The sequence below is a fragment of the Xenopus tropicalis genome, chromosome 2, assembly GCF_000004195.4.
Source record: "Xenopus tropicalis strain Nigerian chromosome 2, UCB_Xtro_10.0, whole genome shotgun sequence".
Classification (NCBI taxonomy): domain Eukaryota; kingdom Metazoa; phylum Chordata; class Amphibia; order Anura; family Pipidae; genus Xenopus; species Xenopus tropicalis.
In genome coordinates, this window is record NC_030678.2 from 86,258,593 (window position 1) to 86,282,786 (window position 24,194).

The following is a 24,194-nucleotide window of genomic DNA, read 5'->3' on the forward strand; positions in this document are numbered from 1 at the left end:
AAAATTAGATTTTAAAGGTTCTTTACTGTAAAGAGCTAGTTCATAGTGGTTCTTTGAGATAATGCCTGTGCAGTAAATCAAATTGTCATTTCTTCCAGAAGACATTCCTCTGCTTCTTTATCTGGAAACAACTCATTATTATCTTCTCAGTCACCTCCACCCACAAAGAAACAACTTCCAAAAGGATCTTTTCCAGCCCTCCCCATAAACCTCAATGATCTTCCCCTTCATCAAGTCCACCGCCACGAAGAAGGTACAGGCGATCTCCAGCTCCACCTCCAAAAAGAAGATCCCCATCTCCAACAGTTTTCTTGTCCTAGAAAGGTTAGAGGTTCTGCATCTTCTGCTAGACCTCCAGTTAATTTGCAAATTATAAGCATTTTTAATACATCTATGTATGTATTATACATTTGTCATGTCTTTCTTTATTTCTTTTCTTTAGCATTACCTGTTAGAGGAGCAGAAAGTTGTAAGCAGCCAGTTGATAATTTGAAATATAATGAGCTGATTTATTTTTATTGGTGCTAAATGGCACAAGTGAAGTCAGCAACTTTTGAAGAGACTTTGTTTTCTATTGAGTTAGCAGTTTGAACATGTGAAAGCTTTAATTGCATTGATGCTGTCCAAGACCTATATTAAGGTGGCCAAAAATTGTTCTGGAGGTGTAATGAGCATTAACTGAAGCATGACATGCACTCACCAATAGTTTAACCTCCAACAGGACCTTTAACTATCAAGTTAAGAGATTGAACCTTCCCCACTCACTGTCTCTTTTTTGTCCAGGCTGATGGATAGTCAAATAGTTAGCGCTCTGCCATTTCACAATGGTGAAGCTGGGTTTCTCTCTCTCTCTTCCCTCTCTTCATATAGTTACATAATTTAGTTGGGTTGAAAAAAGACCAAGTTCAACCCCTCCAAGTGATCCCCAGCACACACAACCTTCTCTTGCTCTATCTATACACTCACATACTGTGCTTAAACTATATATCTATGCCAGAAATCCCAATGCTCGTCACTTATGGGGTTAGCAAGGGAAGGACATGGTCATGCAGGAGCAGCCAAGGCAAAGCATTCTCCCACTCCGTGGACTAGGGAGGCAGTACTGCAGAAAGGCCAGTACAGGGGACAATGGTCTATGAGTGAGCATGGAGTAAGAGTCTTTACTGGGCCCCCTGCAGCTGCAGGGTCTGCTACCTGCTAGTTATGCCACACAACTACCATAAGGGCATGAAAACATATGCAGATATATTTTTATTCTTGAAAACCCATAAACATTTTTAGGAAATAAAACTCTTCTTTTGGATTTTGATCTCAAGGTTTTATTTTAATGAACAGAAACACATTTAAACATTCACAAAATAAAAAGAAACATTTGTTTTCCAAGTTTGTGTAATCCTGAATTTCCTTACACTCAAACTGTTTAATGCAGTGGGGGTAATGCTTCCATATATTTCTAATGCATATTTTGTCCTGGTTTGAAAAATCCAAAAGACTTTAAAAATAACATAAAATTAAAAGAAAATAGCTAATTAAGAACCAATGCTTCACAGGAACACACTCACAAAGTAACTGAATGCAGTATGGTGTAGCCTTTTAAGAGCTAAACTACACACAAGATTTTGTGGGATGAAGCTGGATTGACAGATTGCAGTCAGTTGCATGGGTCAAAATAAAATGGGACTGATAAAAAAAAATCTGGTGTGTAAACTACATGGAAGCTTTGCCATCCAATAGAATGTTACGTCTGCATCCAAAAAGATAAAATCTGAAGGTGTCTGAAAGACTTTCTTCTCATTGAACTACAGTGACTGTCAGATGTAGAAACAAAACACACTTCTTACTTTATCTAAACCGATTTACACTACAGAATCAAATAGCATACAGATCAGATACTATAAGGGCGTGGTAGACAGGAAGATTAGTCGGGAAATCTTGGCGCCGCATATGCCATCCCACCGGCGATTTACATTAAAACCAGTGGGATGGCAAAAAATCTGATAAATCTTCTGTGTAGTTTAGTCCTAAGGCAAGTTTTATATTAATTGCCAGATTAAATTATTTGTTCCAATAATTGCCCTTTTCCTGCACAAAGTTTATTATTCTGAATGCTTTATTAGAAAATACCTGCGGAAGCAAAGTTTTAGCAGGTATTTCCTAACAAAGCATTCAAAATAATAAATGGTGTGCAGGATAGGGCAGTTATTGGAGCAGGGTAGAATAGATTTTTTACTTAAAAAATTTTAGTGTTACTTTTCCTTTAACCATATTCTCTGAATAAAATGGCCATACACAGGCAGATTTCTGCTGCCAATTTGAGTCCTTTAGACCAGCGATTCTCAACCTGTGGGTCGGGACCCCTTTGGGGGTCGAACAACCCTTTCACAGGGGTCGCCTAAGACCATTGGAAAACACATATTTACGATGGTCTTAGGAATAATCTTATGGTTGGGGGTCACCACAACATGAGCAACTGTATTAAAGGGTCGCGGCATTAGGAAGGTTGAGAACCACTGCTTTAGACAGATTCAGCAGCTAATCTACCCAATATCTGGCCTAAAATTGGGCAGGTTTGATTTTCCCATAGGATTGGGGACTGCATCGGCTCATTGATGTGGTCCTCTGTCCAAAAGCCAAACGATCGGATAAGCCCGATATTGCTCACCGTAGGTGGGCATACTGGGAGACGATACGCTCATTGGTAACCTATACCCCTGGTATTTCTTTCTACTAAAACTCCTTTAATATTCTGACATTTACAAAGATGGTAGCAGCCACCAGATAAACTCAGAATGTACAATTTGATCTATAAAGTCTGAAGTGAAGAGAGACAGGTAACATGGACAGGACAACTATCCATGCCTATCCACAAAATGCCCCAGACTCAAAATGTTATGGTTTTGAGAGGAACCTTAATCAGAAAATCTCTACAGCGCAATAAAAAAAAAAAAAAAAAAAAATCAGGGATCCAATGCATGGGGTGACCAAGCTTTGCAGCAATGTTTAGTTCTGCAAGCTCCATCACATCTGCAACTTAAGTATTTGAACACAGGTATAATAATCTTAAGATTTACTGATGACTGTGTATTGTTGGGGTTGTTACTATATTGCAAAGCTATAGATCAAACATTATCTTTTCACCACACCACAAAGACAGGAAAATTCCCTATATTAGAAACTTGGGTGTATGATGTTTACCGAGTACTGTGTCTAGTGACTGCTTGACCACCGGCAGTACAATAACACCCCCCCCACCCCCCAAGCTCTGGTGACTGACAGATAGGAGCTCTCCTCATATAAATAGGCTTTAATCAGAACCTTGTAACGTGCAGTATAATGATTACACATATTCAATGGACCATCTAGCAATTTTAGGTATTTTAACCTTTACCATTGGTGGTTAACAAAGTCAGATTTACAACAAGCACCATACAAAGACAATTTTTAGATGGAAGTGAAGCATGTAACCTTTCTGCAACAAGTAATGTAGCACATTGCAATAAAAGGCGTAACCTGGCACATGCGTATAGAAACTATCCCTATGAAATGTCAGACTTCACAATCAATGAGCTTAACGTATTACACTTAATAAAGATGATTAGTGTGGGAAACGGACCCTATTCTGAGGGACAGTAACCCTACAACTGCTACTGGATGTAAAAAGTTGTGGCAAGAAAATGGCATTGAATTTGGCTCAAGTTAAAAGGCTCTTCATCTGCAAAACACTGGGGGATTAGTTCAATTTCCTCTCAGGGAAACAAGTACATCTTTGCAACAAACTCCATACCCAAGGGTTTTAAATATTCATATAGTGTAATGGCCAGGCAAGGAGAACCTCACAAGTGATGGCTACTTGGTTAGCCAGGGGGAAAGAAAAAAAAATGCATAGTAGTTTAAGAACGCAGTACTCCGTCAGAGTTAGGTACTCTGTGGCATTTCCCATCTGATGACAATTCTGTCAAAAAGACAAGAGCACACAAGACTTCAAAGCTTTGTACAACCTATTTTAGTTGCGCTGTCAAACTAGTCAGAGTAAGGGCAACCCAATAAGGTTTTGGAAAACTAATCAAATGTGTCATACATCCAGATTTTAAGGTTCAGATCAAGTTTGAAGTACACTGCAAGAGATTGCTGGGATATTGGATGCATACATATCAGAATTCCATGCAACTGGTCAGATGTAATTACAGTTTATGTATGGAATGCCACACTGTGAATGTGAATCTGGCCTAAAGGGTAAAATGTATGCTCAGAAAATCATTTACTTATTGCACAGTAAACAGATACTGGAACTTAAGGACAAAGCCTAATTTGGGTTAACAATACATTCAGATTATCTTCAGATATGACTGGAAGCTGACTGGATCAGCAGAGGCATTCACCAAATCTAGTATTAAAAATACACAATTGTGCTCTACGGAGTTTTCAAGGAGAATGCAGAAAATACAGGAGCTTCATATATATGTGTGTGCGCGCGTGCGCACGCATATACATACATTGAGAGATTAAATGTACTGTCAGCATAATAAACGATGTCCTCATACACAGATATCTACTTACACCGATACCTTGCTTATAGAAGCCACACTAAGCCATTCGTTTTTCAAATTAAGGAAGAAAAAAAAAAAAAAGGACATTTTGCACACAGAATTCCCAAAAACCTTAGCACTGCTACATCAATCATATTTATATTACTTAGTGTAGCTTAGCAAATAATTTCTGACTAATCTGAGCATACCTAGCCTGTGCTTTGTGACTGCAAGAAGAAAAAACCTTCTAATAAATATGCAAGCATTATAATAAAAAAACAAGACATTTTAGATGACGTTGAAAGAAAATGGGAAGTTATAATCCTGATAGTTATAACACAGCTTATTCATCGAAAGAGGATATTGCAATCCAGCAGATATTCAATATCAAATATATACCTCTATATAAGGATATATATATATATATATATATTTATTTATTTATATATGTACACATTATCTAGGCTATGTCACCCTGTTTGTTTAAAGGGGTACAAACTGTCTCAACAAATACCAAATAAATGTTCCAAAGCAGACACTTTCTAATGCCATGTGTGCCCACACCATGGAACTCAATGCTAAAAAACAGAGGTAGATTTAATGTCTATGTATATATCTGTATAAAAAAAAAAAAGCAGATTCTTCTTGAAGGAAGGGGGCTTTCCCTCTAAGATGGAATAGGGAGGCATGGGGAAAAAAAAAGGTGGAGATAACTTCTTAGAAGACCCCTTAATGCCATGAAAACTTTGTGCTGCACACTGATGTCTGAAATGCACAGCAGCATTTCAAAATTAGAAACCAACAAATGTTCCATTTAAAAAGAAGAAAATCATATAAAACAAAAGTCTTGGTGCATACAGGAGTCTGTTGAAAAAAAAAATGCTACATTATAATAATATTCTTGTGCTGTAAAAGTATTGCTTTAGAACTCAAGGTGGTGTCATAAAACTGGGAAACATATGAGTACAAGGTAAATCAATCAGGAAGGAAGCAAGAATGACTTAAGAGGAGATATCTAGCACCGCATAATCTTTTCATCAAGGAAAGCTACTTCCCTTCAACAAGGGTTCCAAGAATGAATTGTCCAGAATAGCAATGCGCTAGTGAGAATTAGAAAGAGCCATGTGTGGAGGAGGAAGGTATCGCTGAGCCAATATGGCAGCGTCCAATGGGCTAACGGGCTGAGCATCATATCCCAGTCTTCTAATGGGGGGGAAATTACCAAAGTGACGCTTTTGTGGGAAATTTTTGGCTTCATGGATTGTGTTTTTCTCTTCTGCCAGCAGGAGCTGTTGTCGCATATAGTTCTCAAATTCATACTGTGAGGATTCTTCTGTCACTTTTGCCTTCAGGTGAGAAAAAAATATATACATTTCAGACAAAGGGTTAAACTCCTATTGCAATACAAATATTAAAAACATTCTAAGGAATGTTTGTTTAAAATGATTTATTATATACATTAAATGAAAATTCAAAAGAGCAGAGGTTAAGAAAAGACCTGTATATATAAACCTAAATGAAGAGACACCAATAAAAAATTAAAGTGGGACAGGGCTAAGCGGGTTTTGATAGTTTGTCTGCTGAGGAGTTTAAAATGATGCATTCGATCACAGTTCCAGTCACACGGCATCTTGTATACAGGCATCTGGTATTAAGAACAAGAAATTGCCTGCCTATCTGTATCAAAATACTGCTTCAGCAGTTAGTATGCCGCTGAGAAATGATTCCCTCACTGACACAATCCACTTAACAGCATGCATTCTCTCGGTAAGTGCAAAAGTGGGTGTAGGTGTTGAGCAAGGAAGCAAGTGAGACTGCTTTATCCATAGCATTTTAAAGTCGCCTTGTGGTTAGCCTGGCTCTGTAACAATACAAACTTTTCTGTAGGGGAATGGCACATAGAGAAGTTTGTCGTCCCTGGAAAATCTGCACTACCCACAGGCGACACATCTTCCAAATATGCCATTCCCTTTACTTGTATTTGAATCGCCACATGCAGCAATCTATTGTTTTCACTGAAAAAGTAAAATTCATATGAAACTAAAAGGGAAAGCCATTTTCAAGAGCTTTGTTGCCCACAGTGGTGCAAATTTACACTGGGTGGCAAATCTCCTTCCCAGGCTCTTATCAAGAAAAGGCTGAAAGCTTCCTTTACATTTAAGATTTTATTTCTCCATACATTGCTTGCTTTTACCTCTTGCGAGTTCTCCAGACTTGTCAGGTGATCTATGTCAGGAACAACTTGCAAAGGGCCACTAAGAGAAGACATGGACTGCCTAGAAACACAAACAGGCGAAGAGAACTAAGATTAGCCACAGCAATCATTTTATGACAGGATCTAGAATGCACACACTTGTGTTATCAGGCACTGTGGTCTGAGAAAGGCTCAATGTACATTGAGGAGGAGTGGTTGGTCACAATAAAAGCCACATAAAAAAAAGAACATTGAACATGCCAGCACTATTTATCTACTTGTGCAAATCGGCTTTTAGCATTTATCCCATTTCTCATGGATAGCCATATGGCTGAAAGGGAACAATTTCTTTATGTGGTTTATCCTCTGGAACACACCAAGTAGCAGTTCAAAATAAATTTGCACAAAAACCCTGGGTAGTTAATCTTAGGCTGTGATCCCCAAGCAGTGGCTTGTGAGCAACATGTTCCTCACCAACCCCTTGGATGTTGCTTTCAGTGGCCCCAAAGTTTATTTTTGAATTTCTGGGATAGAGACAGGTTTTGGTTGCATAGAAACTAGGCATAGTGCCTATCATAAGCTTAACTAAAGAAGTAGGCTAGAAATGCCCCACATTATGTTTTAGACCCTGTACTAGCCCAAGGCAAGCTATTAAGCAGTGAAGATCAGTGCATCCAAAGATGTTCCCAGTAGTTCTCCATTTTCTTTTCTACTGATTCAACTCAGGGGCTAACTCCCTACACACTGTATAATATAAAATATAAATGCCACAATATAACACTGATTAGTAATCAATTCATTTTATTAGTACATGGCAGTTTTAAAGCCAATGTAGCCCTGCAGCATCACCTTATACGACAGGCCAACCTAATTTTTTGCATGATAATTTTTGAAAACCCCCAAGCTTAGCTTCTCAACAGCTGCCCAAAGCACACTAAGCATGTGCAATGCCAATGACACATCTAACAAAATCCAAGATAGCTCCCGTGCCCAACTTCGAAAACTTTATCATTACTACTATAAAGGTGCTGAACTTTTATTTCTAGCCATATTCATTTTTAGAGTATGTGGTGACAGAATGTTATTCCAGTACTATTGCCTGCTAATTCTGGGTTACCCACCATGAAGAGATAATGGCACCAAGGGACTCTAAAACTTCAGATGCTGTTAGGCGCTGCTGGGGGTCCAGGACAAGCAGTTTTCGAATAAGACACACAGTACTTTCTGATACTCGCCCATCTCTACAGGAAAAGAAAATCCAAATTAGTGTGTTACACATATTGGTTTCGAATCACTAAAGGTCGATAACGCTTATCGCGTGCTTTTTTGCGTTAAAAAGCATGCAATAATTCCCGATTCATCAAAATCATTTTGCATGCGTTAAGACGTATATCGCATGCGCAAAAAAAAACGCACAATGTGTTATTTACCTCGTATTGCGGTAATTCTCGTATAGAAATAATACTAACGCTTCACAAACAATGATTCACAAACAATTCAAAGCGATAAACGTGCTAAATATCGCATTAGTCTGTGCGGAGATTAACACCAACTTGGGGTAGGCGGTACTTAAAGAAAATTGTGGTTCGTGAGCTTTTGGCAACACAACATGGGAGTCTGCAGTGGGATTTTTTTTAAGTATGTGTTGGCCCTAGAGTGATGAATCCTCCAGTTTTCAGGGAAGTGGTAATTTGATGAATGGGGAAAACGCTCACTGGGGCCTGGCAGTTAATGGTGAACTCCACTCAAATTTAAAATAAATACATATTTCTCCCTAATGAAAGAAAACGTAACCACACAATTTCACAGTATACATTAGTTTGCAAAATTTCAAAATTACTTGAAAATGTAATTGCTATTAAAAGCAGTCTGGCAGAATAGGGACAAACACCTAATAGGTAGGACAAATTTAACAATGCCCATGCCTGTCAGGATTTTTCCTGCCCCCTATGTCCAACAGCACTCCTAAAACTACACTGCTTAAAGCTATTTAGTTGAAGATGTGGCATAAGCCACTTCGGAATGGGTGATTGATGCAGAGTATTTTTTTTTATTGGCAAAGTAACACGCTCTTGTTAAAATCTATAATGCACCACTATACCTTAGAGATATTTGTAAATACAATGCGCTACTTAAAGCAGATTCTGTCCTTCTACATTCCTAGCACTGCTTATCCTGACTGCAAGTACAAGTATTGGACCCCTTATCCGGAAACCCGTTATCCAGAAAGTTCCGAATTACGGAAAGGCCATCTACCATAGACTCCATTATAAGCAAATTATTCTAATTTTGAAAAATGATTTCCTTTTTCTGTTTTCTGTAATTATAAAACGATACCTTGTACTTGATCCCAACTAAGATATAATTAATCCTTATAGGTGGCAAAACAAGCCTATTGGGTTATTCAATATTTAAATGATTTTTAGCAGACTTAAGTTATGGAGATCCAAAAACAGAAATATCCCTTATCCGGAAAACCCCAGGTCTCGAATGTGGTGTCAATACTCCTTTACTTACATTTCCTTTCATAATGCTATTATTCTGTAATTATTTTGGTAGGGTTCCACTTTCAGTTAAGAAATGTGTGGTTATTTTTCACTGCCAGTTTGCCCCATGTTTTCATTTTTAAAAACCAATACCTGTACCAGATTTCATTATCAACTGCCCTTTATAGATTAAACTTCATTATAAGCATGGAACAGAATAAAAGTCATGCAGTATGATTTTGGATTTTACACTGTTAGCTTGAACATTGTAGAGGTACTTACTCTGGAATTGAATATTCTGCTGCCTTTATTTTCCGGAACAGTTCCTGAGGTATGCTGTCATAGAAAGGAAACTGTCCATAGAGCATGGTAAAAAGTACAACACCCAAAGCCCACATATCACTTGGTTTGCCCCGGTAAGGACGACCTAAAAGAACAGAGGAAACCACAGTTAATGGTAGAAAGTGAATAACAGAATTACTGAAAGCCTGGCTAAGCAAGTCTATGCATGTAAGTACAATTGGGAACATGAAGACATAAAATTACCATTCATGTTATTATTCAAAATAAAAGTCAAGATTTTTTTGTTGTGCTACTTAATCACCAAGAAAATGTTGTATCATTAAAGTGCTACCATGTATATAAGCTAGGCACAATTTCCCCACCCAAGCCACACCATCTGTACTGCATATATCCCCTCTCTGTACCCCAGCACCATCACATTTTCCTTAAACAAATAGAGGCTTCCACCTGGCGGCCATTTTTCCTCTGACATCATCAGTGTCATTAACATCCGCTAACAGCACATGTGGAAACTGTAAAGTTCATGCAATGAAGAATCCAGGCTTACACAGGCAGAACTTACTTTGACAAAGAGTTCTACTTAGATTAAAGGAGAAGGAAAGTCAAAATCTATTAAGCACACTATTAAATAGTACTACTATTGCTGTGTAAAAACGCTATATTTCTGGCTTGCCTAATGAAATATTTACAGAGATACACATACTAGAACCTACATACTTGTTTCAGTGAATGGCGCCGCCATCTTGTCTAGCATGTCTGTATGGGCTGAAAAGCACAAGCCAGCCCCCCTCTGCTCCCCGCTCCTGCCACAAACCCCCCCAAGCTCCCCACTCCTGCCACAAACCCCCCCCAAGCTCCCTGCTCCTGCCACAAACCCCCCCCCAAGCTCACTGCTCCTGCCACAAATCCCCCCAAGCTCCCCCTCTCCTGCCACAAACTCTCCACCGCACCTGCCCCCCCCCGCTCCCCCCACCTGCATGTCACAGAGTTCTCCAATGCTGCGTCGCCATGGCAACCGGATGCTCCTGCTGTGTGCGCCACCTACAGTAACAAGTCGCCAAGTCTGGAAGGAGCAATGCATTATGGGAATCTTCTCTACACTGCGGTTTTTTTTCCTGTTTGGCTTCTGATCTTCTGAACAGGTGAAGTATGGGGAGACTTAAGGGCACTATTGAGACAACTGAAGGTATGCCTGCAGCTTGAGATTAACTCTTTATTAGCCTTTCCTTCTCCTTTAAGCCCTGTAATGGTTAAGCTGAGCTTAGAATAGGAGGTTAGGAGGAAAAAAAAAAGAAATTTTTCTCCAGCGCAGCGTTTCTATGGAAGCCAGCAGAGCTATCTCTTCATTGGCTGCTAGACTGTAGGGAGTGTTTAGTAATCTGAGTTGAGAAGAACTGAGCATGCTCAGTAGCCAACAGCCAAAGTCAATTCCTAAGGGCTGTGTGGATTACAGGAGGAGATGGAATCCTAGGTGATTAAGGGGATGTTGTAGCCTTACTATTAACCTTTGAACAGGAGTGGCAGGTACTTAAGGATATCAAAGAGGCTGTTCACTGATTAAATGTTTGTATGTGTGTGGGGTGGGGGGGCTACATGTCCTTTAAAGAATAAGTAAACCTTTTTTTTGCTCTATGAGTAAAATTACTCTGAACAGCCCCCAGAATTACTTTTACCTTTGCCCCAGCATTCTCTCTGACCTGTTTCCTCAGTCAGAAGGTATTCTTTATCGTTGCTTCCTTATGCAGAGTGAAGCCCCGTCCCCACTTCCTGTTCAGGTCTCTCATTAAAAAAAAAAAAAAAAAAAAAACGGCTAATGCACAGACTGGCTCCTGCTGGCTCCAGGAATGCACAGAAGGCTCTCCACTCGGACAACCTTGTCGAATTGAAGAGAGAACTGAACAGGAAGTGGGGGCGGGGCTTCACTCTGCACAAGGAAGCAACCAAAAAGAATACCTTCTGACTGAGGAAACAGGTCAGAGAGAATATGCTGGGGCAAAGGTAAGTAATTCTGGAGGCTGTTTAGAGTAATTTTACTCATAGAAAAAAAAAAAGGTTTACTTATTCTTTAAAGAAGAACTAAAGCCTAACTAAAGAAATAGGCTAGAAATGTTGCACATTATGTTTTGGACCCCTGTACCAGCACAAAGCACCTACAGATCTGTGCCTCCAGTAGCTCCCCATCTTCTTTTCTGCCAATTCCCTGCACATGCACTGTGCTGCTATCAGTTACTGAGCTTAGGGACCCACTCACAATATACTGTATATATAGAATATAAATGTAATAGTATAAGGCTGATTAGTTATTCATTTGGATTCACGTAACATGGCAGCTCTAAAACCAATGCAATTAGCATCAGAATATAATAATGAGACATTTAGCATCAGTTTATAAGACAGTTGAGCCTCATTTTCTGCTTGATAATGTGCAACGACCCCTAAGCTCAGCTTCTCAACAGCTGCTCAGAGTACACTCAGCATGTGCACAGTACCGAACAGAATCCAATCCTGTGACAACTGTAAAGACCTGTAACATTATTACTATAGAGATGCTGAAACTTTTGACAAGTGCAATCAGTTTGGTATATAAAATATGGCATTTATAACCATATTCATTTTTAGGGTTGCGTTCTCCTTTAAGAAAAAAAAAAAACAACATACGCCAAAGGTAGAAGTGTTTAACTTTGCAACAGGCCAGTGTTTTAAGGTAACCCAGCAGTAAACCTACTGTTTCTTGTTAAAGTATAAGCTGCATATTACTCACCACTGAGCACATCAGGACTGATATATGCTGGACTTCCTCTCTGATCTTTCAGAAGGTCATCTTCACTCACCAAGTGTTTCCCAAGGCAAAAGTTGGTGACAGTTATTCTATGAGTCCTAGAACAGGAGATGAAATGATACCAGCTATCAACTCAGGAATATATTATTTTGCTTGAAAAATACCACTGTGCCCTGCAAATGTGAATATATATGTTTCATTTTAATCACCATGTCAAAGGGGTTTTTGTTTTTTTTGTTTTTTTCACTCCTTCACACCTGCTAGATGCATCCAGCTATTTAAAAACAGAAATGAGCAATTCTCATCTCGACCAATTGTTCTACCGTATGGCAGTTAAAGAAGCTGATCAAATGCATTTAGAAGGCCCATACCAAATGCAGTCTTCCAAAGGACAAAAAATATGTTCAAAAACTGTATTCTGCATGGGTGCACTTAGCAATAATTTATCTAAATTTCATTTAGCAAAAATGATTGTGTAAGCAGTATTACAGTTGGGCAGAACTTACCACATTAATACTCCATCTATGGTATTATCCTTTATTTACACTGTGCAGATTTTACCACGATTACACACATTATTCACACCAGTCCCTGTCCCAGTTGATCTTACAACCTAAGATTCCTATCACATTTACACACATTAAGAGTCAATTTTATCAGGAGCCAAGTAACCTACATCTATGTTTTGGAGTGCAGGAGGAAACCATAGTGCCCAGTGGAAAACCACACACTAGTGAACATACAAATTCCATCCATAGTGTCATGTCTGGAACTGACCTTAGAATTCCAGCTCTGGAAGGCAGCAGTAATGCCCATTGCACCACCATGCTGCCCTGCTACAGGGAACCTTCATATTCCCTTGCCTTTTCCAATTATTCCCCCCACAACCACAATGTAGATGTAAATATAATACACATACAGAACACATACATGCGAGTGCATATTCAGGATTGAACCACAGGTGTTTCACAAACAAAGGAGAAAAGAGGTGTGTGTATATACACATGCAGAAGGCCCCTTCATTATCCTGAACAGAAGCTACTGTACTTTTAGCAATGACTCAAAATGAATAAAACGATATATATGAATGCAGCCCACTCTGATCTCTGTGGAACAGAACTAGTGAGCCGCAAACAGCTCTCATTTTTAGGGCGCCTCAATGTCTTACTGAAAGGCTTTGTGCCCATGAGCAAAATAAAACGCATTTAAAATTCTAATGTAAAGATGTGCATTAATGATGTAAAAAAAATTAGACACTCAATACATATATAAACATATATAATGCACAAGAGATTATGTAGGTCACAATTAAAAATACAAGAATACATCTCTTCCAAATAAGGAGTGTATCCAGCTGACATTCATGATGGCCTTAATATACAAACTACTCAAACACTCTGACCTATACAGGTACAGTTGCAAGAAAAAGTATGTAAACCCTTTGGAATTATATGGATTTCTGCACAAATTGGTCATAAAATGTTATCTGATCTTCATCTAAGTCACAACAATAGACAATCACAGTCTGCTTAAACTAATACCACACAAATAATTAAATGTTTCCATGTTTTTATTGAAAACACCATGTAAACATTCACAGTGCAGGTGGAAAAAGTATATGAACCCCTAGACTAATGACATCTCCAAGAGTTAATTAGAGTGAGTTGTCAGCCAACTGGAGTCCAATCAATGAGATGAGATTGGAGGTGTTGGTTACAGCTGCCCTGCCCTATAAAAAACACACACCAGTTTTGGGTTTGCTTTTCCCAAGAAGCATTGCCTGATGTGAATGATGCCTCGCACAAAAGAGCTCTCAGAAGACCTACGATTAAGAATTGTTGACTTGCATAAAGCTGGAAAGGGTTATAAAAGTATCTCCAAAAGCCTTGCTGTTCATCAGTCCACAGTATGACAAATTGTCTATATATGGAGAAAGTTCAGCACTGCCGCTACTCTCCCTAGGAGTGGCCATCCTGTAAAGATGACTACAACAGCTCAATGAGGTGAAGAAGAATCCTAGAGTGTCAGCTAAAGACTGGCATCTGCTAACATCCCTGTTAGCGAATCTATGATACGTGAAACACTAAACAAGAATGGATTTCATAGGAGGATACCACAAAGGAAGCCACGGCTGTCCAAAAAAAAAAAAAAAAACAACATTGCTGCATGTTTAAAGTTTGCAAAAGAGCACCTGGATGTTCCACAGCAGTACTGGCAAAATATTCTGTAGACAGATGAAACCAAAGTTGAGTTCTTTGGAAGAAACACACAACACTATAGGGTTGATTCACTAAAGTGCGATAAGCGTTCTCTCATGCTTTTTTGCGTTAAAACAGTTTGTAGGGAAATGGTCATTTTAAAAAAAAAAAAAGTACGAACGTAATGGTGTGTATGGCTAATATGCGTTAATTAGCATAAGAGAATGGCTTAAACAGAAGAAAATACGCCTTCTGGAGTGGCCCAGTCAGAGTCCTGACCTCAACCCGATTGAGATGCTGTGGCATGACCTCAAGAAAGCGATTTACACCAGACATCCCAAGAATATTGCTGAACTGAAACAGTTCTGTAAAGAGGAATGGTCAAGAATTACTCCTGACTGTTGTGCACATCTGATCTGCAACTACAGGAAACATTTGGTTGAAGTTATTTCCGCCAAAGGAGGTTCAACCAGTTATTTAATCCAAGGGTTCACATACTTTTTCCACCTGCACTGTGAATGTTTACATGGTGTGTTCAATAAAAACATTTAATTATTTGTATGGTATTAGTTTAAGTAGACTGTGATTGTCTATTGTTGTGACTTAGATGAAGATCAGATCACATTTTATGACCAATTTGCGCAGCAATCCATATAATTCCAAAGGGTTCACATACTTTTTCTTGCAACTGTAAAGCCCCTGCAGGCCATATGCTAAACGTCTCCTTAAAGCACTTGAGCTCCAGGGTTAACTGCTCTCAAAGAATAAAAACTTGCCTCCTGAAGCTCCTTAAGGTGCATGTCTGAATGACGTACAAGTCAGGGGTCAGGGAAAGACATGAGGGGAAGGCACATATGTGCCTCTCTACGCTCACCCACCCTTTTTGGATAGAGAAGTGCCTAATACAGGCAGGGCTCTATCCATGTGTACTTTTCTCCTTTCAGTTAAGCTGCTTTTCAAGGTGCAGAGGCCCGTGGCAATAAAGGAAATGCAGAACACAGCATAAAAAAAATGGCCGATTGTGTTTTGTTTTTTTGTTTTTTTTAACTGCGTTCTGCATTGTATATGACCCCTTACATAACAACAAAAAAAATGTTGACTTTAACAATATTGATGCCTTTACAAAGAATCTTTGCTCTATGTGCTTGTGCCAGATGTTTTATTCAACTCAAGGCACAGACCGCACTTTGTTCTGGTCAAGGACTAGGCATCATAGAATTATTATAATCAATTCCTTATCTATACATATTTAAAGCATTATCAAATTCAAAATCAAATTAAGTTTGGAAAAGTCTATGGACCGTAAAACACATGGATGCAGAACAGTTAAAAAAGCAATTTTTTTTTACACCCAAATACAAAGAAGATACTTTTTAATAAAATAATTAAAATTAAAGTACCAGCTTCCTGCTCTGCTGCACTGTCAGGCATGGGGGTGTGCTTTTGCCTCACAGGAATTCAGTTAGCCAATGTAAGAAATGCAATATTAAACAGGTCATCTACAAATGGTAACAATTTCACTAACCTCTTGTTCAGCACCATGTTGCCCAGTTTCAAGTCTCTGTGTACTATATTCTTCTGTAAAAATAAAGTTGTAATATTTAAATTAAACTGTAGCTTATTTTTGTACAAGGCTACTTCCCCAAAGCATCATATTTGTTCTGCAGAACATTAGCCTTGAATACAGGTACACAGTAAATTACAAAAGTATTATTATATTAAAGGCCCTCAAAAAGCAGGAAGGGTAGACAGCTCCTGATAGCTGAGGCCACCAGCATGGGAAATTAACCACCTTCCCTACAGCGATCTTAGATTGTTGCAATATAAAAAATAACAATAAAGAGGCTTTTATAGCAAAATATAAATTACAAAAGGGCATTTACTCTTCTGTAAATACCTTAAAGATAGTCAAATGCACTTCTGCTAAAATGTAAATATAATGAACACCTATAGATGGCAGAAAAGTGTGGAATTTAGGGAAAAGAGTAAAATTAAAGCATGCTTTTAGTTCATAAATAGGGGAGATAAGCAAAGCTTTTATTTAATAATGAACATACCTTGTGTAAGGCTTCCACAACCCGAACAACATCATAGAAAATGACAACAGTCTCACGCTCTCCTAAGCGCTTTTCTTTTATAACATAATGCTGCAGGTTGATGAGGTCAGCAGTTTTGTCACTGAAGTCATGTGCACATAAACAATCCAGAACAAGACATATGCGTTTTCTCATTTTCCGAACTAATTTATTGGCTTCTAGATCTTCCACTATTTCACAGGTCCTGTCCTGAGCAAACAAGGAAAGAGATGCTTAAAACCCATCATTAGTAACAGACATAGATATAGTCCAAAATTTACCAAAGGCAATATTATTTATCTGCATATTAAAAGATTTCATGAAAATACAATAATTTGATTCTATTATAAATTTTGAGCCATCTCCAGTATCCTATATCCAAGCCTTGTGGCTTTCACACTCACACCAAAGTTGCAATATAACCAATATTATACCTGGAAGAGGCCATGATGGTGAACCACTCCATCCTGATTATGAAGAAGAGACAGAAGTGAGTACTCTGTATGAAGAAGCATTTTGCCCTGTCTCTCCTCCTGCGTCTCCCCTGCTTTATCACCTCTTTCCTCCAAACTTAGAATCTTGGGGGGGGAAAAAAAGGCATTTATAAACAATGACACTGTACCTTAAACAAAGGCTGCCACACTCCAGAACTGCTGAACCATTGCTTATTACCAACCTACAAAGCCATTGACAATGTGCATGAAAACTATAACTAAGTTAACTGCAGATTGGGCGATTTATTGTATGTTGCTGCCTTAGTATTTCCGTTGGAGTGAGAAGATATTTGGTCAATGAGAATCAGTTCTGCATTCTGTCTCCTCGTGCTAGAAATCACCCTGTCTGCAATTACTCTTAAGGCTAACTATTACTATTATTTATTTATATAGCACCACCAACTTACACAGCACTTAATATTAATTTATAACAAAACTTCCAATAAATTTAAAAGGGTTACAGGATAAAATAAAATCCTGTTTAAACCCGAAAGCATGCAGGTTCTACAGCTTAGTGCCCATAAAACACTTACCTCTTTTGAAATCAGATGTTTTCATAGCCTTGAAGAGGCTACAAGAGCCACTTTTTAGAAACATCTTTGCCACCCATAAATGTATTAATGTATTTAAAAATTGGAGCAGCAACTCATTAAACTATGTAATCTTTAAAGGACATGTCAAACCCAAAACCCCAAACAAAACATAATTCCAAGCAACTTTTCAATGGGAATTTATTAAAAAAAAAAAAATTTAAGTGCTTCTTTTAGTGGTTGTTACCTGGGCAGTTGCCATAATTTTTAATGCAGGCACACAAAGAATAGAAGGGAAGCAGATCCACTTTTCTCAGCCTGGCCGAAAAACGCAGGACTGAGAGAAGCAGATATACGATTTGTGTATAAATAAGTAAAAAACCACTGCAATTTTGTAATGAATGTATATTGCAAAGTTGCTTAGAATTGTTTTCTTTTTTAAGTAAATTATGTTGAGGAGGCAACATGGAGGCAATGACACATAAAGCCAAAACTAATATATAATATATATATATAGCACAACAGAACGATCTATATATCAAACATACAAATTACATACCAATGGTGACCAATATAGGAGGTACAATCTAAAAGGAGATACATGAAAGTTAGATATCTCACCTTTAGCTGGTAAAAGTCATCTGTACCATCCTTCCGTGCCAAGCACTGAACAATACTGGGAACTGGAGAGTTTCCTAAACGAGGCCCTATAAGAAAAGTATAGGAACATTTCTAAAGACATCTATTAAAATGTATTTCTCCACATAAGACAACCAAAGATTTTTTTTTTTTTTACCAGAACTTTGATGGGCAAAGTTTGATTCAAAGGCAATCATAAACAGATACCATCAGTAAGGCAAATGTCAATAAGACAAACTTTATTGATTCCAAACCAGTAGCTTGTGAGACGTGTTGCTCACCATCCTTTTTTTAAAAAATTCTGAGCTAGGAAAAACATTCATAGTGCCTATTTGGCAAAGCCTGGGAACTTTTTTCATGTATGCTTGGCTCCCCAAAAGATCATAGACCCCTTAACCACAAAAAGCACTACTAAAGTTAAAAAGTTCCCAGTGAAGCCAAAAAACTGCCTTCCAGTATCATATGATTCCACAAGTTCATGGACTGGATCATGAAATTCACCAGAGGATTTTATGGGGCCCCCACCTGGACAGCTCCCATTTATAGTAAATTCAGGTAATGCTGCCTAAATGCATTTTCAAAAGGAGATCCAAAACATAAAAATTAACAGAAACAAATTATTTTTGGGCACATATACATATTAGAGTAATGTTCAATTTCTAGGAGTTCTGACTAAAGAGTTGCTGAGCCGAAAGCCTGGTATCAGCAGTCTACAGTTGCTTGTTTTGTTAATATTTAATATTTTAATTTCTATTTGGATTTAAAAAGTCATGCTATAGGTCCCTGTTAATTTGGCAAAAAGAAAAACAGATAAAATGTAAATTCACATTCTTTTAACTTTCCAAATTATTCTGTGCATCATGTTTGTGAAGGTTCTCATTCATTTTAAATTGAGAAAGCCAGTCAGATGACTGGTGAAACATCTTTAAAAGCACAGCAAGTCCAGTTTTATTTTATTTATTACTACAAATATCCCTAGGTAATTTTGCAGTTACCTTTGTCTTGGCAACCACTTTGTGTGACTTTTTGTCTATAAAGCGTCCTTTTATTGTCCTACTTCTACAGGACTATTGTTACTACAAGGGATACCTACAGTCAGGTTGAAAACTATGCTGTTTATAGCATCTTTTTAATAACAAATATAGAATTAAACAAATTGAGAAACACAGTACACACTTGACTCAAGTAATGATACTAAAAATACTTTTCATTATGTAAAAAGGAGAAAGGGTTAAACATTTACCTAGAATGAATGGCCCTGCCCTCTTAGCATTACTTCCAGAGATGCTACTGCAGAGAGCTTTGGACCTTGCTGAGGTCTCTCCGGCATCCCTTTCAGATGCTCTCCTCTTCATCCTCTCATCTAAGAAAAATAAAGAGAAACATCAGGTTAAGCAAGAGATTGCTTCTTTACCCACAGCAAGCGTACCCTCTCAAGCAGCACGTCAGTTCCTCCACCTACTCATTTTACAGACTGTTCCTAAGCACACAATGCTCATCAGATAAAGCTCACATGGTGTATACAGCAAACTGCTTTAGCCTACCTTACTGTGGGTTAATATTTTTATTAATAAAACGCTTTAGCATAAATTAGCATTTGAAATCCAATCCAAACTATTGGCAAATTCTACAAGAGAACCACTTTGCTCTGTTCATACTAATTAGGCAACCTACACAGATGCTGTACAAGCAATAAGTTACAGGTGTCTGCAGCTTTGGTTTACAGGTATGGTTACCGTACTTTGGAAACATAAATACAAAGTAGTGGACTTTGCACACTGTTAAAAGCTCATGACCTCTGTTGTACACTCAATGAACCTTGCCAAGTGTTTCATCATTTATATAGCTGGCACATAATCTCTTCATTTAAAGCCAAATAAGAAATGTACTTGCTACAGACTTCACTGTCTTTGTAACCATGCAAAATTCACCCAAACGAATTAATATGCATACATACAGTGGCGTTTGAAATTTTGTAAACCTTTTCGAACAATGCATTATTAGTGCACAGTAGTAGGATTTTCAACAGAAGTCCATTTTCTGATTTGTCTATAACAAGTGTAAATCCCTTTAAGTTCCCAGATACCAACACATCACTTTAGCAAAAGATGTTATTTCACAAACTTGGGTACACTGTGGACCTTTTATGAAGACCCCATTGCTTCATTATTTATCAGTTGTTTTTAAGTTATTTTGAGCTGCATGAACTTCTAGCATTGGGCCATGTACTTTACTGCAGAGGGTAAAAAAAGTGCTTAAATTCTATAGTCCAGTCCTTAAGGGCAGTGACACACGGGTAGATTAGTCGCCACGCGACTTCTTCGTTGTCACGGGCAACTAATTACCCCGCAATGCCATTCCACCAGCTAGAATGTAAATCGCCGGAGGGACGACATACGCGGCACCATGATTTGCCAAAGTCTCCCGAAGTTTCCTTTCAAGGCAACTTTGACAAATCGCGTTGCCGGATAAGCCATCCCACCAGCTATTTCAATTCTAGCCGGTGGGATGGCATTGTGGGGAGATTAGTGCAACTAAAGTGGTAAAGGGGATGGAAGATTTAAGTATGAGGTTAGACTGACCGAGGTTGGGGTTTTCTTCTCTGGAAAAGAGGTGCTTTCGAGGAGACATAATTACTCTGTACGTACAGTAGAGGGGATAATAGGCAGATAGGGGATGTTCTTTTTTCCCATAAAAACGATCAGCGCACCAGAGGCCACCCCTTTAGATTAGAGGAACGGAGCTTCCATTTGAAGCAGCGTAGGGGGGGTTTCATGGTGAGGGCAGTGATGTTATGGAATGCCCTTTCTAGTGATGTTGTAATGGCAGATTCTGTTAATGACTTTAAAGGAAAAGTAACACAAATGTTTTAAGTAAAAAAATCTATTCTACCCTGCTCCAATAATTGCCTTATCCTTCCCAGCATTTATTATTTTAAATGCTTTATTAGAAAATACCTTGTAAAAATGTTGCATCTCATTTCAAATATGGCGATCCAGAAGATGCAGAATCCACTATGCAACAATCAACATCTCCACCAGCAATCGATCATCGCATAGTGGATTCTGCATCTTCTGGATCGTCTTATTTGAAATGACCGGATACAACGTTTTTACAAGGTATTTTCTAATAAAGCATTTATAATAATTAACGCTGGGAAGGATAGGGCAATTATTGAATCAGGGTAGAATAGATTTTTTACTAAAATTTTGTGTTATTTTTCCTTTAATTGGGGCCTGGATGAGTTCTTGAACAAGCATAGTATCCAAGGCTATTGTGATACTAATATCTACAGTTAGTATTAATAGTTGTATATAGTTTATATGTGATAGTATAGATTGGTAAGTATAGGTTTGTGTTTGCTGGGTTTACTTGGAAGGGTTGAACTTGATGGACTTTTTTCAACCCTATGTAACTATAAGTTTAACTATAAAAATGAATGCAATTTTTTCAATTGTAAAAGTGCTCAGAGAAATCCTGAGCAAGTTTGCATTTGTCTCAGCTTTGAGTTTAGATGCCCTTTAAAATGGTTCTAATTGTGCACTATAAGGGGTATATTTATCAGGCTGTGTAAAAAGTGGAGTGAAACATGTGTGGTCATAAACTGAATTTATTTCATTATAAGTTTGAATCTACAGTATTTTCATAAATTAAATGTGTATGAATGAACAAACAATACACTTTAATCACTAACATGTTATTAACCGGCCTGAATGTTTATGGAGTGTGTGGGGAAAACAGAGTACTCAAAAAATCTAAATACACATGGAGAACATACAAACTCCTTGCAGGTAGTGCCCTGGTTAGGGTTGCCTCCTGTTTAGTTGGCTGGTTCAAGATCCCCCGTTCAGGTTCCAGAGCATGTGAAACGTGACAAAAATCCCTTCCTCTCTTAACCACAAAATGTCATAACCCAAATGGCTGTGGCCCATTCCTAAAGCCCATAGGACTACCACTGTCAGCACGCCTCACCCCTAAAGTCATTGTCCAGCCCCCTCTGTCCAGGCTTTGGCCCCAACCCTAGCTTCTCCTATGACGGGGCTATGAAATTCTGAAAGTGTACTCATTATTATAAGTGACTAAAATTAGTATAGAAAATTTTACTAATGACATGTCAGCATACATTTCCATACATTAATAAGTGTGTTTACCAAACCTAGCTTGAAGCAAGAAATTGCCAACGTTATACACTCAATCCTTTATACACTCAATCCACATTCTTCTTTTAAGTTCTCAAAATATTCCTCTGTTTTCTCTAAAATTCTGCTCCAGTGAAGATTCATCAGTTTTGCTACAAGGGTAGCTAGTGGGGAATATACCAGCAGAAAAGCATCCAAGACAAACCAGAAAAGCCACCTTTAGTTAGGCTTTCACTTTGCATCTTGCAGAAATGTAGGAGTTACTATGAGTAAGTTCATGAGAAAGTTCCTTAGTTGACATTAATAGCTGCCTTGCACAACAGATGACTATTTGTCATATTTTGGATAACTTCCTGCTACGATGCCTGCCAAGGGAGAAACTATTTTAAATGTAAATTTACATTAAAAATGTAAAGACTTCAATTGACAAATATTTACCTATACAAGATAGCAAAAAAAGTTCCTTTGAATCAGCAGTCCTGATTTTACTGCAGCTTTTATTCTGTTGTCTAAACCCAATTCAAATAAACAGCTCAAATAAACATAACATGATTTTTTAGGAAGTGATGAATTTTTTAAAAACCTTTGGTCAATTTACATTTTTTGTCATTACAGGCTCTTTCACAAGACCAAAGGGGAAAATAGAACAATCATCAGAAGAGCACTTAAAGGGGTTGTCCAGCTTTTGTCACTGCTACCCAAAATATGGTAGATTATGTTCCCCTGAGTATGATAATATGTGTCATGCAAAGACTGTATCTATGTGACTGAATAAGCTGATGTAAACTTACTATAGTAGCTGCAGTTCACACAGAAAAACTTTTCAGCATTACACAAAGCTTCAACACGCTGGTACAGGCTTGTGCAGAAAGGGGTCAGTGACCCCCTCCCCTGGTGCCTCCACTGACTCCTGCCCTATACAGAAACACTATCTTCAGAGGGAATTCTCTGAAACAATAGTTATTTTCTGAAAGAGATACATTACATATTTTACTAAAATTACCTAATCTGCTAAAATAGCTTTATTTATGTGAAGGTGAACCACCCCTTTAAGGGATTCTTCCAACAGAATGAGTAGAAGTAGGATATCATTTATATATAAATGGAATATTTAATCTATTCTAGCTATAAGATATGGCTAATTAGAAGACCACTTTGAAACTGTGGGGGGTCAAAAAATTTAATAAAGAGCCACTTTTACTTTATGATTTCTTAAAATCAATGGAGATGTTCCCTAATTCCAGCCCAAACATCAGTGCAGAAGGTGCAGCAAATCTTCAGCACAAGCCTGTTTATTTTGAACGAATATCTTCTTAAAGAGATACTGTCACCAGAAATGAAAACTGTTTTACATCTATCAAAACATTGTCTTTGCATGAGCTTTATAATTTTGCCATAAAAGTATTTGCTGATGCTTTTCCATTCCTTATCTGACCCCCCCATGGTCTTCTATGAGGGGGCAGCCATATTTGTGCAGCAGTAGGCCATTAGCATTAGAAGCTGAGATGGGACAGTCAGGTTTAGAAACTTCAAGCAACAATTACATACAAAACCAGCCCTAACAGTAAAAAAAGATCAACATGACCTATAGGTAACTTTTTATGTAGATTCATAATTTGAAAAGTCGTTTTATTGTGTCAGTATCACTTTAAGAACTTTTGCAATCAAGCAAGACAAATGTTCAAGTGAAAGAATCCTTTATGTGATCTACTAAGTAAATACCACTTTATGGTTCTAATGCTCTCGAAAATATTAGCTGCACAAATCATGTTAAATGTGATCAGGGATTTCGGAACGCACATACATAACCTCTGCCAACGCTTTACCACAG

At 38.1% G+C, this 24,194-nt stretch overlaps 1 protein-coding gene across 2 annotated transcripts in view; it reads right to left on the reverse strand.

Moving 5' to 3' along the window:
• Nucleotides 1-2,757: 2,757 nt before the first annotated feature.
• The window catches only part of stk40 (serine/threonine kinase 40), a 28,124-nt gene continuing 6,687 nt past the window's right edge, over nucleotides 2,758-24,194 (reverse strand). Inside the window, exons 3-12 of one of the 2 annotated variants that reach the window (XM_012956493.3) lie at nucleotides 19,468-19,587; nucleotides 18,207-18,292; nucleotides 16,996-17,139; nucleotides 16,544-16,771; nucleotides 16,012-16,064; nucleotides 12,271-12,386; nucleotides 9,489-9,633; nucleotides 7,842-7,961; nucleotides 6,721-6,802; nucleotides 2,758-5,872 (exon numbers count right to left, since the gene is read on the reverse strand). In XM_012956493.3, coding sequence (XP_012811947.1) covers nucleotides 5,627-5,872; nucleotides 6,721-6,802; nucleotides 7,842-7,961; nucleotides 9,489-9,633; nucleotides 12,271-12,386; nucleotides 16,012-16,064; nucleotides 16,544-16,771; nucleotides 16,996-17,139; nucleotides 18,207-18,292; nucleotides 19,468-19,579 — 1,332 coding nt within the window. In that variant the 5' untranslated portion in view covers nucleotides 19,580-19,587 and the 3' untranslated portion in view covers nucleotides 2,758-5,626. The remainder of the gene's footprint in view (nucleotides 5,873-6,720; nucleotides 6,803-7,841; nucleotides 7,962-9,488; nucleotides 9,634-12,270; nucleotides 12,387-16,011; nucleotides 16,065-16,543; nucleotides 16,772-16,995; nucleotides 17,140-18,206; nucleotides 18,293-19,467; nucleotides 19,588-24,194) is intronic. The other variant, NM_001126983.1, reaches the window with a different exon arrangement.